The sequence below is a fragment of the Dendropsophus ebraccatus genome, chromosome 9, assembly GCF_027789765.1.
Source record: "Dendropsophus ebraccatus isolate aDenEbr1 chromosome 9, aDenEbr1.pat, whole genome shotgun sequence".
In the NCBI taxonomy this organism is placed as follows: domain Eukaryota; kingdom Metazoa; phylum Chordata; class Amphibia; order Anura; family Hylidae; genus Dendropsophus; species Dendropsophus ebraccatus.
Window position 1 is genome coordinate 72,491,939 of NC_091462.1, and position 19,778 is coordinate 72,511,716.

Below are 19,778 nucleotides of genomic sequence, written 5' to 3' on the forward strand. Positions count from 1 at the left end.
TGAGGGGGCTCTGCTATGGTATATGAGGATATAGGAGGGATTATTACAGTGTATGAGGGGCTGAGGGGGCTCTGCTACGGTATATGAGGATATAGGAGGATTATTACAGTGTATGAGGGGGCTCTGCTATGGTATATGAGGACATAGGAGGGATTATTACAGTGTATGAGGGGCTGAGGGGGCTCTGCTATAGTATATGAGGACATAGGAGGGATTATTACAGTGTATGAGGGGCTGAGAGGGCTCTGCTATGGTATATGAGGATACAGGAGGGATTATTACAGTGTATGAGGGGGCTCTGCTATGGTATATGAGGATATAGGAGCATTATTACCATGCATTAGGGGGCTCTACTATGGTATATGAGGACATAGGAGGGATTATTAGTGTATATAGGGTGTGCTATGGTATATAAGGACCAAGGAGGAACCATTAGTGTGTGGGGGACTAATGGGGGTGCCATTACTTTGTGAAGCACTATGAGGGCAATTAAAGGGGTAGTGCGGTGTATAACATTATTTAACATTGTAATGTGTGTTATTGAAGTGAATGGCCCCCTTCCCCATGTTTCCATCCTCCTATGCTTAACCCGGAAGTGTATACTCACGGAATCACTGTCAACCCCGGCCGCCATCTTGGGACGATCACGTCATCTTCAGGAGGCCAGCCGGACCGCTCCAGCCCTCCCTCATGCCGGCCCCCCTCCAGCGCCTCATCAGCTGCTCAGCCGCCATTGGCTGAGCCTAACAGAAGATGTCTGTGGCTTCCCTGCATAGAGTAAGTGTGTGTGTGCGCTGATTTCTGTGGACATGGAGTCTGGAGGGGTGAGGCTGTATGGCTATCTGATACTATATCCAGGCTGTATGGTATCTGTATACTATATCCGGGCTGTATGGTATCTGTATACTATATCCAGGCTATATTGTATACTATATATATCAGCAGTGGCTGACCAGGCATGCTGGGGGTTGTAGTTGCACAGTAGTTAAGTGTGCTGTTTGTCTGACGAAGCACCCACGCCCCAGCTAGCCGGGAGTGATGCGCCCTGTGCAACCGCACAGGTTGCACCCCCCAAAGGCGGGCCCTGAGTCATATTTTTTTGTTAGTGGGGGGGCAGACAATTCGGCTGTATGGGGCGCTGAAATTCCTGATGGCAGCCCCACACACACACACACACACACAAACAAATCGCATAATTATCTCTAACTAGGACACGTCTTCCCCTCCAAGCATTTTGCAGCCCACCATCTTTGTTCATCTGTGCTTCTTTTAGATCCCCCTTACCTAGCATTATCATGCTGACCAGTAGACAGAACGTCATACAGTAAACTACTCTACAATCACTGCCTGTGAGACTGACGAGGTAAAAGGAATGTAAGATACATCAGAACTTTTGCATAAATCAATAATAGGTTTGTTGCAACAACACTGCTTACTTGTTGAAATGTTAATGCTACTCCAATTTTCAGGTACCTAGGCTATTGACACCTGGGTTCCTGGTCCTTTCTGCAGACCATCACAGGTAGGAGGTGGTCTCTTCTTTTCCTAAAAGTGAATAGCTCCAGATTCCAGAGAATACTGCTTTCACCTCTATCAATGCACTAATATCAGCAAATATTGTGTGTCTGCATTGCCCACACCATTCTAAGCTACCCCTCAACTTGTTTCAAAGGCTGTTTCACCTCAGGGTGAAGCAGAAATTCTAACTTCTTTCTCAAGAGCCTGGAAACTGTTTTCCTAACCTCTGAGGTCCTGGTTGCCTGGCACCATCAAGTCCTTTGAGAATACCTGGGAGCCTCAAAGAGCCTATGCCTTGCCAACTACCTGAACATTGTTTTGCAGTACTGTCATCTGTTTCACAATCACAGCCCAAACAGCTTTCCCCTCCTTACACTTATGTCTTTTTCTTGTCCTCCTCTGTTAGTTCAAGTTTAGCCATAACTGTTACAACTCTATGGGGGACATTTCTGTGCTGGGCTTAAAAATGTCCCCGCTGCTCCGACAGTATGCAAATTTATGTCTCTACTTAAATCCTGTGCGCACTAGTGTGTGTGCCAAGGAAACCTACACCAGCTCAGAACTGGCATAGGTTTCCTGATTATTTTTCGGTGCGTATCAGGCGGAAAATGGCCAGATTTTAATATTTATTCGCAAAACAGCCCCTTTGTGAATACATTTATTTGCATCTGGCCATTTTCTGCCAAAAAATATACCTTTTTGGCTTGATAAAATGTCCCCCTTTATCTTTATAAACTCTTTCCTGTATTATTGGCCCAGGTCCTGGTACACCAATCAGATTTGGTTTTATAAAGGTTACCAACATTGCCTTATTATATTCTTTTTATTTGCAGTGTGATAATAAAATATTGTTATAATGCCATTTTCTAGGAGCAGTTTAAAAGGTCACCTGTAGATATTTGAAGTCTTCGCAAGTGTGTTCTAAAGTAGAATTTCTTGAGATTTCAAATCAAAGTTATATTGATTTGTCATTTACTGGAATGACAATCTGTACTGTGATCCCCTCTGCTATCAGTGCCGTTAAAAAAATAGGATGTCATTTCTCAGAGCGGAATCGTGGCATGAATTCACCAATAGAACTCTATGGGATCTGTGTTTTTCACTGATTCCACAGATGCCACATCTGTGGAATCTGTTAAAAAGAGATATCTCATGCACAGCTAAATGTGTTGCTGAGCAAAAAGATAAGATTGATGTTATTCCTGGAAGAATGCCGCCATGTTTTTTGTAAGCTGCATATCCCATTTAATGCAAAGTTTTATGGAAAACCAAAGGCTTGCTTTAAGTTGGAATAATACACAAAAAAGTAGCACACCAAGGTGATTCTTGTCATTTCTTCAGTTTATAAAAGATTAATTGCAGTAAATTACAGAGAATGCGTTATAATGCAGATCTAAAAGGAGAGGTTCTTTTGTGTGCAGCTTCTATAGGTTCAGGACTAATTTATAAAAATGATGGGCTTAAAAACAGGTAAAGAGAGCAGCATAATAATGAGACAGTATAATAACAATATAAAAATGAATACCGGAATTTCTCTTATGTACCATTTAGTCTCCTACAGGAAACTGGACACCATTTAGAGTCAGATTTTAAACACAATGGACACTAATTATGTGTCTGTCACTGCAATGTACTTACACAAGTATTTCATTACACAGGATTGTGAAATATAAATAAAGTGAATGATTATTGCACATTGAGCAGGATTCATCACAATACATGGAGATAATCCTTTCTGGCTTCATACCTATTTAACATAATTAAGATAACAGAAATATAACAAGCAAAGGTTAATGGAATGACATGTATGGGATTGTGTCACATACTGTTCTGTGAATTTTTATTAGAGGCCTACGGTTGTCTTACCAAGTGATCCAATTCATCATTGGCATCAGAACACGTCCAGCCAGAGTGTAAAGTAAGTGCCGTTTATATCTGCTTTTAATCATTATTGGAGATGAGCACAACTCGAGCATGCTTGAGTTTGTCCGGACCCGGAAGTCTCAGCATTTAATTACTGGTGGCTGAAGAAGTGGGATGCAGCCCTAGGGCTGCATGTAATACATGATTCCAACCATAGGCTGTATGTTTTCCAGGGATAGCTAGGGCTGCATCCAACTCAGCCATCGGTAATAAAATGCTGAGACTTACAGCTTTTGGACAAACTCGACCATGCTCAAGTTGCACTCATCTCTAACCATTATATATCCAGGATACATATGTTAATGATGAATTTAGTAATTGATTTATGTACCTACTACAGCTACCTGTATGTTTAGCCATGGCTCATTATTACAATGCATAGTATAGCTACTATTCCCTTGTGGTATAACCTATGACCACACTAGGAAATCAAACATACCGGGTCACAAAGAATTGACATTAGATGTCCTATTTTAATTAGAATACTTAGCTTTAGACACTTTCAGGTTACCAGTTTCCTTCATACTTACCAATATCATTTACAAGAAATAACATGTATATTAAGTAGATATTAAAACATTTTTTTACAAAGATTGTGAAACCATGTCTGTGTATGCAGAACACCACTAGTTTTGCATTAATTATTTAGTTATTTTTTATGATTTTTTTCTAAAGGGTAACTTTTGGCTTGGTGTAAATATACAACAACAAAAAATTCTAATTATGGTACATTGTCTGGATACTTGCACATTATACAAAGTCCTCCATTTTCTTTTATACATGGGGTCAAAAATAGATAAAAATAAGCTAAAATAATATACAACTTTAGAACCATTGCGGTATTCAAACCTTGGTACAAATATATTGAAAATTGTACAGTAGCTAGATGTGACTTTATCATGGATAACCATTAGGCTCTGCTAGGATGTGGGGTAGAACCAGCAGATTCCATTGAAAAAAGTTTTTACATGGCACAATGACTGTTACATACAGATCCTTAAAAAACTACATGAAACAAGGGCTTGGTATGAGAGACTGCGAATAAGATTGTTCACAGCACGTGTCTGTAAGCACCTGGCAAGAAGTTTCTGGTTTGATTAACTGTAAGAGATAAAACCGCTGCTTAAAAGATGAATTATGTAAAAGCGTAAAATGTACTTAAAATTATTAGATCTTCCAGACTGAAGGCACATTATTAACCTCTCTTGGCACAATCCAGAAAAATAAAATAAAACTGCCCCCCCTCTAAAAATTGCACTGTTACAACTAAAAATGTCCATATAGTAACGACTGTGCCATTAGGATACAGCCACTTCCAGAAGGCGATTGTTTTTCCGCTTGCATGTGGGAATGTTACCATTCTTCTGGGTCCCTTGAATGAATTTCACGCATACTTTATCTTGTTTGAACTGCACTAAGAACCTATTTAAAAAAAAATACAACAGTGATTACTTACGGTCAACAATTGGATTTTTTTCTATACTACATTGACTTGCCTGGTGCAGTAATCCTGGTGGTGTGGTCCTTCTTTCGAAATGACACCCGGCGGGTCCGGTGCCCCAGGTGTAATGGGATCCCTTCCCCTCGGTGATGCGGCCCTGCTTAATTCTGATAGAGGAACGTCACCAAGCGAAGGGATCTCATCACACTGGAGGTACCGGGCCCGTCCCAGTGCATAGAGCTGTCCTGATGCACAAGGAGAAAACCAAGAAGTACCTACTCACTTAATGTTACCAGTGCTCAGCACAGAACAAACAAGATCACTAGTTATATTACAAGTTTTAAAGTTAAAATCTTGTTTTTAACATCTTCAGATTTAGTGCAGGTAATGCATCCAAAAAAAACCATCCAGCATCCAGATGTAATGAAAGGTAAAGTTATTCGGGATGTTTAGACATCCTTGGCAATCACCCATCCCCACACAGTATAGCTTTGTTTAAAGGGTTTCCTGTGACTGCTGTAAAACTTATATCTGAATGCTGTTAACAGAAGTTCAGGCAAGATAGTGTTTACAGAAATAATGTAGATGACGCATTCCCATTAATAAACTAGAAAGATGGTTGCCGGGGGCGCAGAGCACCAGTCATCTAAAAAGGGCCACAGTGCAGTACCCATCAACACTGGGGATCAAGGGAGGTGCTAGAGGTTGAACTTGTTGATCCTGGCACATATCCTGGTCATGTGCCATCTATGTATAAACTGTGAATAGCCCATACAACATATGTGACTTTCTATAGAAGAAATAGCAAAATGATAAAGAAAAGGGGTGTTCAACCTCCCTGCAGCTATCCCTCAGGTCAGACTCCCAAAACACACAATCCCGCAGTCAGTATAGTCAGTATAGATTAGTGGGTTACAGCAAATATGTATCCATCTGTCTTTGGGCTAAGTAAAATAAAAATTAAACACCGCACATATCAGAACATAATTGTTAGACTGCTTGGAGATTGACAAACTTGACAGATTCCTTTTACTCTTCCAAAAAGAAGGTATCTTATTAGGTGCCCTGCGTTATATAACACCAGATAGAACTTTACAAATGTGCTTCTGACATTCTGCCGGATGGAACTGCCTCAATTTTTGACAAAGTCTTTTTTCCTATAGTCTAAGGATTGCTTAATCAGACTTTCAGGCGCCCATGTGCTGTATGGTTGCATGAACTAAGGCCAAGATTTCAATCAAGATCAGATGGACTTTGATAAAGAAAAAGCTTTGATAAAAAAAAAACCTCACTCTTTGTAGTTAACACAGAATTTGGTCCCCCACACGTGCCCCTTATCACAATTAAACAAGATAAATGAAACTATGGGTACACATACTCATCTGCAATCTCTATGATTATCTTTTGCTTCGTCTGCATTAGGGTAGTTCGATAAAGCTTGGTAGCCATCTCTATGAGATGATCACTGCTGAAGAGGAAATCCCCCTTGGAAGCTGCAGCAGAGCCCTGTATAGATAGATAGATAGAAAACAATGAGTAGCAATAGTCATTTAATGGCAATTTGCAGAACTACATAAAAGATTTATACATGTTGGAAGTCTGGTGAGTCAGCACGGAGGACGGCTTCTGCTGTGCCAGCATTTTAACAGCCTCAGAAATCCCCATCTGCCTGTCTATAAAAGCCACGTTTCTCATTACATAATATGACCCAGTGACCCAGTTTATACTAGAAGAAAGAATCTAATCTTTTATACTCCATTATTAAATAACTGTTCTGGGCAAGAGAATCTGGTTCACAGACGCAGGTCGTTTCCCCTTATCCATATACGGCTACCTGGCTCATTTGACCTTCCAGCGTTGGGCCTCAATGTAGCATGCCCCAAACTGCACCCTCTCACTCTATGTATTATTGACAAGGCTTCAACTATGGGTCAATGGAGGCACCCCCAGTGCACCAAACTACCTAATTTACATACTAAGTAAAAGGATGAAGGTAAGAAAATGACCTTCATTCTCAACATCCCTGGCCCTCTGGAAACATACCAGCAGGTTAGAGTCTTCTAACCTGACATTATACTAGCCAGAATACTATGTATGGCTTTTTCCAACATGCTGTAGGCTTGTATACTGGATAGGAATACGTTGTATTAGCATATGGTCCTATGTATATAATTTCCCTTCTCCCTGGATATGTTGCATGTTAACAAAAACAACAATAACTAACGTGACAATTCAAATTATTCATGCACAATACTTTTTTTATTTAATGTAACTTTGTAAGCAATTCTAGATACATTTTATTTTTTTTTATTTTTTACGTTTCTCTATTTTACACTACCATAAAAGAAATAATAATAAAAAAAAACATTAAAGTGTCACTGTCACTATAAAAATTTTTGACATGCCATAGAGACATGTCAAAAGTTTTGATTGGTCTGGGTCTGAGTGTTCACACCCCTACTGATCATGAGAACGAGCTGGGAGAAGACCGCTCTAGGTATGATTCTCTCCCAGCTCTGTGTCACGTGATCAGTCAAGCTCCTAATATAAAAGTCTATGGAGCCTGACTGAGCTGACACAGAAATTGTTCTCATGATCGGTACTTCTGACATGTCAAAAGTTTTTTTTATGATGAGAGTGACACTTTAGGACTTTAGGAGGGTGTGCATCTATTAATCTACAAGAATTTGGTTACCAATTTAGTTCAGAACACTAAGCTTCATGGTCTATGTTCCAGTTCATCCTTCTTTAGGGTAGCTTCACACATACCGACTCGCCGTGTTAATAACGCGGCGAGTCGGCTAGGTCCTGGCAGATAATTTTCACTACATACACACAGCGGTCTGAACAACCGCTGTGTGTATGTTATTGTGCCGGCTGCTTAACCCCCTCAGCTGCCTCCCAGCTCCCGCTCTGTATACATTACCTGTCCTCGCTGCACGGGGTCCCGGCGTACTGCTCTCCCGTCCGGCCAATCAGTGGCTGCAGCAGGGCAACACACTGATTGGTCGGGCGGGAGAGCAGTACGCCGGGACCCTGTGCAGCGAGGACAGGTAATGTATACAGAGAGGGAGCGGAGCGGGACCCGGGCGGCAGCTGAAGGGGTGAAGCGGCCGGCAGAATTACTTACACGCAGCGGTCTTTTAGACCGCTGCATGTATGTAGTGAAAATGATCTGCCAGGACCTAGCCGACTCGCAGCGTTAATAACACTGCGAGTTGGTATGTGTGAAGCTACCCTTAATGATTTCCATTGAAGTCAATGGAAACAACAGCCGTTGGTTCACACAACTTATAAAATAATGGCCGCTGTTCACAGCGACTGTCAAATTAATGTTTTTGTCATTAGTTTGCATCTGTTATTGCACAGTGGCCATTATTTTAGGTTGTTCACACATAGTACTAGTATTTTTTTTTTCACTGTCCTTTGTATTAAAATCAATGGACCTTTTCGTTACAGACATACCCAAAAGGGCCACCTTTGACTTTGAACTAGAACTAGACTTTGAACTAATGTTCCAACGGCCGTTATTGCAACGACGACAGTTGGAAAATGCTAAACTTAGGCTGTTTTGTACTCAAAACAACGGCCACTATTTTGTGACTCAAGTAACGGCCATCGAAAATCATTGTTAAAACATAGCCTATATGTATATACCGGGTACACTAAATCTTCAGAAATATATTAAAGATTTGTAAATAAAAAAAAACATTACCAATAATGCAAGTAATACAAGACGCCCATTGTAATAAGTAGGAACCCCAAAAAAAGTCTGCCACAAAATATGTTTGCAACTCAAATATTAAATATCAAAGAAAAAAATTACAGAACTAATAAGTAAATCAAACATTTCTTTATTTAAATCAATAATAAATTATATAATTATCACCATGAGATACACAGAAGTACAAAACTAGAGAGGGGGTGGGGTATATGTGACTAAGGAAAAATAATAAGTAAACAGTATAAAGGGGAACACCCCGTGTAAGGCACAGCTATATATATAGATTAGATGACCTCCTGTATGTGCAGGGCCAACACACAGGGCAGAAACAAGTGTATATAGTGGAACAAAATAAACCCACTAATCTGCCCAGCAAACAATAAGTACAAGCCCAAATTATAGACAGAAGGAGTAAGAAATAAAATAGCCAAACACAGAAAGGAAGGGAGCGAGCACCAGCTACCACACTGACATCTTACCACTGTCCAGCACAGACAGCCCATTGTAATAAGTACCCCACAGAGGAGTGGTGGTTTACAGACTAGTCAGTGGGGAATGTTATGTCACCCCCAGGCCGGAGATAAAGGACTGTAAAATGCAGGACAGACATACCTCTTTGAGATGGAGTGCAAAAAAGCCGTCGTTTTGCGAACTCATGCTCACTTTGGTGACATCTCCTAGAGGGACTTCCAGCTTGATCTGGCCTGACTTGTGGTCAGCAATAATGACATTGCTCTTTGTTAACAAGAAAATCCTGGCTGCTCCCTGAGGATTAAAAGGAATTCTTAGCCGACTTGAGGCAAATCCACTATCCCACTAAAATGCATCTTGACCAACATTACGTGCAAGACACTGAGAAGTAACAGAGCAAGAAAAAAGTTCTTATAGATGAAGCAGCTCATTTTCTGTCAAACTTTCTTTATGAAACAATTGCATATCTTGATGTACCGCAAAATTTTCCATGGGGACTCATGCTTTAAGAGAGTCTACTGGTAGTCAAGCATAGACTTTTGGTCTAGGCACTGGGCCCATAACTTTGCCTCTCAAGTTATTGCAAAACTGCAACTCTCAGCATGCCCTTACAACTCCTAGCATGCTGCAGGTTGTATTTCCACAGCAGCTGGTGTGCTGTCGGATATGTCAGGATGCCATCAAAAAAGTATTCTGACATATACCACAATGTGCCCTCAATAGCGTTCAATATATTAAAGCGAATGTACAACCTCTATTAGTAAATAAATATTCTTTTACAACCTAGTCGGCACAGCTGTGTTGATTCAGCAGTCCATTTTTTAAAATGCTGACTGGTTCCCATGATCCACAAAATATATATATATATATATCAGTGGCGTAGCCACCGTGGTCGCGGGGGTCGCCGCCGCGACCGGGCCCGCCACAAGGGGGGCCCGCGGGGCCCCCCGATCAATAACTCTTGTGACCGCAAGCATTGTTTTGCTTGCGGCCACAAGAGTCTGGCTCCGTCTTTCCCAAGGCTGCGTCTTACCCCCGGCAGCGCGCGCATCCCAGAACTCCCTGCGCGCCTTGGGCCCTGACTTCCGGTTTCCGGCGCGCAGGGAGTTCTGGGATGCGCGCGCTGCCGGGGATAAGACGCGACACCCCCGGCAGCCGCGCAGCAGCCGGGGACAGATCGAAGGAGTGAGGATCAATGTGGGAGCGCGTTGTCAGGTGAGTTAAGTTTTGTTTTTTTATCAGCCTGTACGGGTGGGGGGAAAGGAGGGGGGCATCTATGAGGGTGGGGGGAAAGGAGGGGGGCATCTATGAGGGTGGGGGGAAAGGAGGGGGGCAATATATGAGGGTGGGGGGAAAGGAGGGGGGCATCTATGAGGGTGGGGGGGAAGGAGGGGGGCATCTATGAGGGTGGGGGGGAAGGAGGGGGGCATCTATGAGGGTGGGGGGGAAGGAGGGGGGCATCTGAGGGTGGGGGGGAAGGAGGGGGGCATCTATGAGGGGGCATCTATGAGGGTGGGGGGGAAGGAGGGGGGCATCTATGAGGGTGGGGGGGAAGAGGGGGTATTTATGAGGGTGGGGGGAAAGAGGGGGGCCATCTATGAGGGTGGGGGGAAGGAGGGGGCCATCTATGAGGGTGGGGGGAAAGAGGAGCCATCTATGAGGGTGGGGGAAAGAGGGGCCATCTATGAGGGTGGGGGGAAAGAGGGGCCATCTATGAGGGTGGGGGGAAAGAGGGGCCATCTATGAGGGTGGGGGGAAAGAGGGGCCATCTATGAGGGTGGGGGGAAAGAGGGGCCATCTATGAGGGTGGGGGGGGGGAAAGGGGACCATCTATAAGGGAGGGAGGAAGGGGACCATCTCTAAGGGAGGGGGGGAAAGGGGACCATCTCTAAGGGAGGGGGGGAAAGGGGACCATCTCTAAGGGAGGGGGGGAAAGGGTACCATCTATAAGGGAGGGGGGGAAAGGGGACCATCTATAAGGGAGGGGGGGAAAGGGGACCATCTATAAGGGAGGGGGGAAAGGGGACCATCTATAAGGGAGGGGGGGAAAGGGGACCATCTATAAGGGAGGGGGGGAAAGGGGACCATCTATAAGGGGGGGGGGGGAAAGGGGACCATCTATAAGGGAGGGGGGGGGGAAGGGGACCATCTATAAGGGAGGGGGGGGAAGGGGACCATCTATAAGGGAGGGGGGGGGAAGGGGACCATCTATAAGGTAGGGTGGGGGGAGAGGGGGCCATCTATAAGGTAGGGTGGGGGGAGAGGGGGCCATCTATAAGGTAGGGTGGGGGGAGAGGGGGCCATCTATAAGGGAGGGTCGGGGGAGAGGGGACCATCCATAAGGGAGGGTGGGGGGAGAGGGGACCATCTATAAGGGAGGGTGGGGGGAGAGGGGACCATCCATAAGGGAGGGTGAGGAGAGAGGGGGCCATCTATAAGGGAGGGTGAGGAGAGAGGGGGCCATCTATAAGGGAGGGGGTAGAGGGGGCCATCTATTTGGGGGGGGCAACATAGGGGGAGAGGGAATACACAGAGGGGGGCATATATTATTAGGAGGTCACATAGAGTCAGGGCTACACACTAAATGAGGGTGTAAAGGGGACAGTACAGATGTGCAGTGTGTAGAGAGATGGAGATGGTGTCAGAGTGTGGAGCCTAATATATCTGTCTGGCAGATTCTGTGGATTTGTGGCTCGGAGAAGTTCTCATAACGGCCTAGGACGGATGGAGAAGAAGATGAAAAGGAAAGAACTCCGATCAGAAAAGACGTCTCCTGTGAGTCACCTGATATAACTGCACAGTAATGTATATGGTGTATAGAACCTGTATAGAGCTGGGGCCACCTCTATATGACCGGATGAGGTGGTTTAGTATACTGGATTTGGTCAGTAACAATATGGTGGTGATGGTAGTGGTTGTGGTGTGGCGGTAATGTTTCCTCCCTATATACTGGTATTACTGGTAATATTGGTCTCAGTATACAGGATTTGGTCGGTAACAGTATGGCGGTAATAGGTAATATCTGTCTTGGTGTGTGTGTATTATATATATATATATATATATATATACAGTGGTACCTTGGTTTAAGAGTAACTTCGTTTAAGAGCGTTTTGGTTTAAGAGCTCACAGTTTTTCAAAATTGTGACTTGGTTTAAGAGCATTGCTTTGGTTTAAGATATTCCTGTATTGGGTGGGAGCGCGAGTGGAGAAGGGGCATGGCAAGCATAGCGGGGTCTACAGCACTGTACTCTAAACACCTTCCAAATCATAGCAGATCCCCTTCAGGCTGGGGCTTACATCAGGGGACAGGACTGTGGGGGGGGGTAATCTCTCCATAGCTGTAACCCCTCTCTCCCCGGACAGAGAGTGCTGCATGTATGTGCCCACATCTGCCCTGCTCATTCCTTCATGCTCCCTGCAGTCTCTGTCAGCCCTTGTGTTTCCCATCCTCTCCATTACTGTACAGTACAGAATAATAAATATATTTGGGGTGTGGAACCAATTGTCTGCATTTACATGATTTCTTATAGGAAAATTTGCTTTGGTTTAAGAGTGGATTTGGATTACAAACACGGTCCTGGAACGAATTATGCTCATAATCCAATGGCCCAGGAGACATTAGCTACGCCCCTGATATATATATATATATATATATATATATATATATGATCCACACTAATATATATATAGTGTGGATCATGGGAACCAGTCAGCATTTTAACCCCTTAGCGACCCATGACGTATCTGATACGTCATGGCGCCGCGGGGGGTGTTCAGAGCGGGGTCCCGCCGGGACCCCGCTCTGAACGGCGCTGATCCCGGCTGACACGTGCAGCCGGGCAGTGCCTCTGTTAGCCGGCGCGGGTCCCGTTGCCGCGCCGGCTAATTAAGCACTTCAATGCAGCTGTCAAACCTGACAGCTGCATTGAAGGGCTTCAGACATCACATCCCTGGTGTCTAGTGGGTCGGATCTCCCCCCCGCGATGCGATCACGGGGGGGAGATCCGTTCTTCTGCCCGTGCCGGGCCTCAGCGTCGGAATGACGCTGATCCCGGCTCGGCAGTAGATTGCTATGGCCTGCAGCAGGCCATAGCAATCTATGACCGATCTCATGGATCTTTGCTGTGTATATACACAGCATTGATCTCTATGAGAGATCAGTGCTATGTATATACAAGCCCCCCAGGGGGGCTTCTAGTCCATGTAAAAAAAAAAGTAAAAAAGTGTTTTTATTAATAAAAAATCCCCTCCCCTAATAAAAGTCCAAATCACCCCCCTTTTCCCATTTTATAAATATAAATTAATAAATAAATAAACATATTTAGTATCGCCGGGCGCGTAATCGCCCGAACTATTAATTAATCACATTCCTGATCTCGCACGGTAAACGGCGTCAGCGCAAAAAAATCCCAAAGTGCAAAATTGCGCATTTTTGGTCGCATCAAATCCAGAAAAAATTTAATAAAAAGCGATCAAAAAGTCGTATATGCGCAATCAAGGTACCGATAGAAAGAACACATCATGGCGCAAAAACTGACACCTCACACAGCCCCATAGACCAAAGGATAAAAGCGCTATAAGCCTGGGAATGGAGCGATTTTAAGTGACATATATTTGTTAACAATGGTTTGAATTTTTTACAGGCCATCAGATACAATATAAGTTATACATGTTATATATCATAGTAATCGTAACGACTTGAGGAACATGCATAACAAGTCAGTTTTACCATAGGGCGAACGGCGTAAATGCAAAACTCCCCGAAATCAAAACAAATTCGTTTTTTTTTTCAATTTGACAGCGCAAATGATTTTTTCCCGGTTTCACAACATATTTTATGGAAAAATTATGCCTGTAATTGCAAAGTACAATTGGTTTCGCAAAAAATAAGCGCTCATATACGTCTCTAGGTGAAAAAATGCAAGCGCTATGGACTTTTAAACATAAAATGGAAAAAGCAAAAGCGCAAAAACGAAAATTGGCTTGGACCTTAAGGGGTTAAAAAATGGACTGCTGAATCAACACAGCTGTGCCGACTAGGTTGTAAAAGAATATTTACTAATAGAGGTGGTACATTCGCTTTAATATATTGAACGCTATTGAGGGCACATTGTGGTATATGTCAGAATACTTTTTTGATGGCAGAATACTTTTTTTTTTGTCAGAATACTTTTTTGATATATATATTGATGAGGTCACTTGGTGCACTGGAGGTGGGCCCAGCACCCCCTAATGATATATTCTTCCGTGTCACCCAGGGGCCTTCTATACCAAGTCCATCCCTGGCCTAGCTCTGCCTCAGTGCATGATCCAGGGGAGGAGATATAAGTACACTGGGGGCACTGGGCCCACCTCCAGTGCTCCAAGCGACCCCATTAATGTATGTGGAAAACAGCGCAGATTGCGGGAACTGGGCGGTGGTTTGAAGAATGGACCACCTCAGTAGAATCAGCGACAACCAGGTAATAAACAGACAAAACATAGTCACAAGTAGTGTCGAATATGTTTAGTTTATTGAGCCATATGTCCCTCTGCAAGATGCATCAAAGCACTTTTCATGCTTTTTTGAGGTAGGATATATAGGACATAGCCATCCCTTGCTGTCATCAACCTGTACAATTTCATTTATGCATGGTTTAGGCAGGGTTTGATGTAGCATTTTTATCCAAACGGATAAAACTGTTTTTATCAGTTTCTATTAATAACTCTCTCTCCCATTGGGCACAATAAAATTCAGACCATGACAGAAAATCTGACCATATTGTCACTTTCTTGTATATTTATTATAATAAACTACATTGTACTCACCTTGACAACCCCCGCACCGGCGTTCTAGTCTTCCCCATATGACAGGCTGTCCTGCTGACATTTCAAGCACTGGGGCTACAGTGGGTTGGGAACATCAGCAGCAGAGCAGAAAACGTGCATCAGCGGGAAAGACAACAGAAGCGGCGGGCCAGACTATGGCTGTCAAGGTTAGTACAGGGTAGTTTTACAGCCCTAGCAGTCAGCAGTGTGTTTCTTAACTCCGAGTACCCATTTAAGGCCCACACTAGCATCATCGTCTCCATTAATAACAGGAAAAAATAGGGTGGAAGACAACAATAAAAGCAACTGAAATCTAAAAGCATAGATGTGTGAATAAAGCCTTAGTGCTCTTCTTTTCCGACTGTGTGTATTTCTGTTTCTGTCATCTTTCTTCCGCAAAGTATGTAAAAAAAAAGAAAAAAAAGCTGCCAAACCCACTATAAAAGGTCAAAAGAGGAGAAAAATTAGTGGTGATGATTTTCCATATCTCTTCCTTATATGTCCATCTACCTTTAAGATCTCCAAAAAAACATTCTCACATGAACATTTTGCTTGGCTGAACAGGCATTGCCAGAAAAAAAGATTGGACATAGTCATTAGAAGCAACAGGTTCAGCCAGTCTTCCCAGCAACTTTAGTAATGGCAAGATATTAGGTTATGGTTACACAAAATATATTGATCAGTATTTCTTGCAACTTTCTCCAAACCTGAACACTTGGATACCACCCTAGGCAGTCCTGGAAACATGGATACGGCCATTGGCTGTATCCATGTTTTCCTGGCAGCCCTAGGTCTGCATCCAACTTCTGCAGCCATAGGGAAACAAATGCTGAGTGTTCTGGTCAGAGAACATTGCCGAAACTTAAAAGTTTGACAGATCGGCTCAACCCTACTAGCCAAACCAGGAGTGGCTCCAAAACACAGAAAAAGATGCAAAGCTTTCTATTATTGTTTTTTGTGTGTTGGCTAAAAGTGTGAAAGTTTGTCAGAGAGTCCACTATTAGAGATGAGGGAACCTCGAGCATGCTCGAGTAGATCCGAACCCGAACTTTCGGCATTTGATTAACGGTGGCTGCTGAACTTGGATAAAGCCCTAAGGCTATGTGGAAATCATGGATATAGTCATTGGCTGTATCCATGTTTTCCAGACAACCGTAGAGCTTTATCCAAGTTCAGCAGCCCCAGCTAATCAAATACCGAACATTCGGGTTCAAATCGACTCGAACCCGGTTCGCTCATCTCTATCCATTATACTCTAGAGAATAACTACTTTACTACATGACCAGAATCACAAAGGAAATCTGTGCAGTTGAATATGTAAGGCAATAAAAGAGAAGGAAATTCTAAAATCTTAAAGAAATAAAAAAGGCAGCTGGCCCAAAATGTGTCCAACAGTTGTCATTTCACTCTCTTACATGGTGGGAAAGTCATCATTGTTCTCTTTGCTTTAACATGTTAACTAGAGATGAGCGAACCGGGTTCGAGTCGATCCGAACCCGAACGTTCGGCATTTGATTAGCTGGGGCTGCTGAACTTGGATAAAGCTCTAAGGTTGTCTGGAAAACATGGATACAGCCAATGACTATATCCATGATTTCCACATAGCCTTAGGGCTTAATCCAACTTCAGCAGCCACCGCTAATCAAATGCCGAACGTTCGGGTTCGGATCGACTCGAGCATGCTTGAGGTTCGCTCATCTCTAATGTTAACCAATGTCAATTGATGGCCCTATATTGTTCAATGCCATCTGCAAATATTTGGAACATGTTTTGCAAAACGTATCCCCAAATAACTCCAGATTGCAGAAAATGACTGGATCAACACCCCTTCTCCGCACTCTGGTGACTATAACCTGTAATATTACACTCCAGAAATGTATCCAGGCCTTTTTTAAGCTGTTAGAGAGGTCACCATTTCACGCATCAACATGGGGAAATCTCATGTGGAAATGCTCTTTAAGCACATTTACCAAAATATCTTACCTTTCCATTGGCGCGGTTGATTTTACTCACAGTGTCAGCAATTATTATTTTATCTTCAATGGTATCACTTAACTTCTTATATTTAGGATTTTTGCTGATTTCCAAATAATCCCCTTGGAATGGCTGTCCAACACTGAAATTAGATTGTACAGATTAGCGGAGCATTTGCTAAACCCAGGGTTTGCCCTGGCTTTAAATCATGGTGTCATTGAAAAGCATTAGCTCTGTTTCCCATAGAACTGCAGCTAAAGCTACAAAACTATCAAAGAATGAAAACTCAAGCAAAAGATGTAACTGTCCATAATGCTCCCTATTAGAGATGAGCAAAGCGAATCTGATGAATTCTGATTCGCAGCAAATTTAATTTGTCTCATTGAGATTTCGCCAGATTCTCTTCGCAAATTCGCTAAACATTGCGGTTGCAATAAGGAACGCAAATGTTAGCTTAGACTTACACAGTTGCGAACATTACACAGTTGAGATTACACATTCCCATGTTTGAAAATGATTGTTATAACCATTCGATCATCGAACAAATTGTTTGTATCAGCGAACACGGACAATTAGCGGCATGTTGGTACGAACATATGAACATTTAGAAACATGTTCGCTCGCTACTATTTTTAATGAAATTTGTATGCAATTCATGAAAATTCGCTAATTCGTGCAAATATTCGCGAGCTTCGCAAAACAATTTTCCAAGTGATTCGCTCATCTCTACTCCTTATGAATAATTTCCAGTGAATGTCAGCATATCCTTGAATGCAGCCATTGGGAGTCAAATGCTGAGCATTCGGGTTTGTCCATTTTGCTCATAACTAGATAGGAGGATATACTGGCGTTCGATAAGTTTGCTCATTACTACTCATATCCTGTTTATTAAGTAGGCCCCATATAGAAGCACCAAGTCACATTTCTCCTTACTCACAAGCCTTGTGCCCATTAAGCTAGTGTCAAGATAGATAATGTACAGCAGCTTTAGGGTGGGTTCACACGTACCGTATCCGCAGGGGATTTGACCTCAGGGCCGTGCACTGATTGGCTGAGCGGGACCTACGGGGACTGTGGGTCTCAGATGCAGTGGATTTTTCTGCAAACTCCCAGCATGAAACCGCTGCGGATACGGTACATGTGAACCCACCCTTAAGGTGTATTCCTATCTCCAAATGTTATCCCCTATCCTGGAGGATAGGGACCCCAGTGGTCAAACCCCCACCATTGAGCTTTTCACCCATCCTATGGATAGGGCATAACTTTTACAAATGGGAATACCCCTTTAAAGAATGAGTATGCTTTTTCTTTGTGACAATTTGTACAACTTTAAAATGTAACTTCCCTTTGTGAAAAATACCTGGGCAAACATCTTTCTTCTATAGACTGATGTATCTTTAAACAACTATGGAACTTTATAACCTTCTAGACAATCTGATGATTTAACAGGTAGGGACCCTGCCAGTGTCATGGATCAACAAGGTTAGAAAATTGGTTCTTATCTATAGAAGTCCCCTATTTCCCTTTATATAAATTACATTTGTTCTTGTAATTTAAGTTGCCTTCATATTTTTAGATTGCAGCAGTGAGTCACACTCTGCACTAAAGCATGTCAACAGCACCACTCTTATCTCCAGTTCAGGTGTGGTTTGCAATTAAGCTCCATTAACTTCAATAGAACAGTTTAAAAACCTGCACCCTAAAAGTGTGGTGTTGTCTCTGGTAGAAAGTGGCCGTCTTTTTGAAGGGCTGGATCACCCCTTTAAGAACGTCCAGCTTGCCTGCCAATATGACACTTCATGTATGAATGAGAAACTCCACAATGCATGTTCTAACTTAGGCAACTGTATAAATACAGTATTATGGGTGTAACCAACCAAACTAGGGGAAAAAATTACTGTGCACCAGAGAAATCTAACACATTAGCACAATGCTAGCACATGGGTGCATTATGTGATCTGGTGTGTTTAATGAAGGATTTTACCAACAACATTTACTAACATATGGGCAACTGCTTGCACCTGGTCGGGTTGCCAGATCTATTCCAAATGTCAGTGTGCTCCCTATTAAACAGTTTGCAGCATTCTTAAGGGGGAACTATCAGCATGTTAGACAAATCTAACCTGCTGATAGTTCCCTATTTGTGCAGGAGACACGAAGGATGAAGGTATATGTCCAACCTTTATCCTCTGTGCCATTCCAGTGCAGTTAGTTATTTGCTTCACAGTCCAGTAAGACTGTTAGGAGCACTGCCCTGCCCCAGCTCGCCTCTGGCCACTGATCATTATAAAGGGGCTGGCCAGCCGGGGACAGATCAGCGATTTGGGGGTAGGGTAGGTGCTCCAGTGCTCCTAATTGTCTTACCAGAGTCATACCTTCATCCTCTGTGCTTCCTGTGCAGTAGGGGGCCATAAACAGGTTAGATTTGTCTTAACTGCTGATAGATCCCCTTTAGATAAAGTAAAAACACCATTTGAAACATATGATCATAAAGCCTTAGTATGGACACCCTGGAACACAACACTTGGCCAACACCATATGTATAATACAAATTTCATTTATCTGGAAAAATTATTTTAGATGAGCTCTAAGAACTGTTTTATACTTAACAAGAATTACCTGGCAGGGTACAAAGACTTCTTCTCCTTAAAGAGTTCACTTGCTTCCAGTTTTTCATCGTAAATAAACTTTTTCTGTTCTGTGAATTGATCCCTGTATTTTTTGCACTAAATAAAAAACAATATATATTTACTATAGATGGCTTTATAAAGCATGCTGATGTTGTCAAATGCTTTATATAGTACTTGAATAAAAAATACATTCAGAATAGCAAGGTGTATGGCTCCAAGATGACTAAATGGTGATTACTGCACTGATGTGATCACAGGTAAGGGTAGTACAATATCACCCTTAAGTCAT

The 19,778-nt window shown here is 42.9% G+C and overlaps 1 protein-coding gene across 5 annotated transcripts in view; it reads right to left on the reverse strand.

Annotated features, from left to right (window-relative positions):
* Positions 1–2,838: 2,838 nt before the first annotated feature.
* Positions 2,839–19,778, reverse strand: part of MYO1B (myosin IB) — a 136,722-nt gene continuing 119,782 nt past the window's right edge. For all 5 annotated transcript variants that reach the window (XM_069983606.1, XM_069983607.1, XM_069983604.1 and 2 more), the window contains 5 exons: positions 19,479–19,585; positions 16,869–17,001; positions 9,219–9,371; positions 6,261–6,388; positions 2,839–4,863 (listed from right to left, as the gene is read on the reverse strand). In XM_069983606.1, coding sequence (XP_069839707.1) covers positions 4,740–4,863; positions 6,261–6,388; positions 9,219–9,371; positions 16,869–17,001; positions 19,479–19,585 — 645 coding nt within the window. In that variant the 3' untranslated portion in view covers positions 2,839–4,739. The remainder of the gene's footprint in view (positions 4,864–6,260; positions 6,389–9,218; positions 9,372–16,868; positions 17,002–19,478; positions 19,586–19,778) is intronic.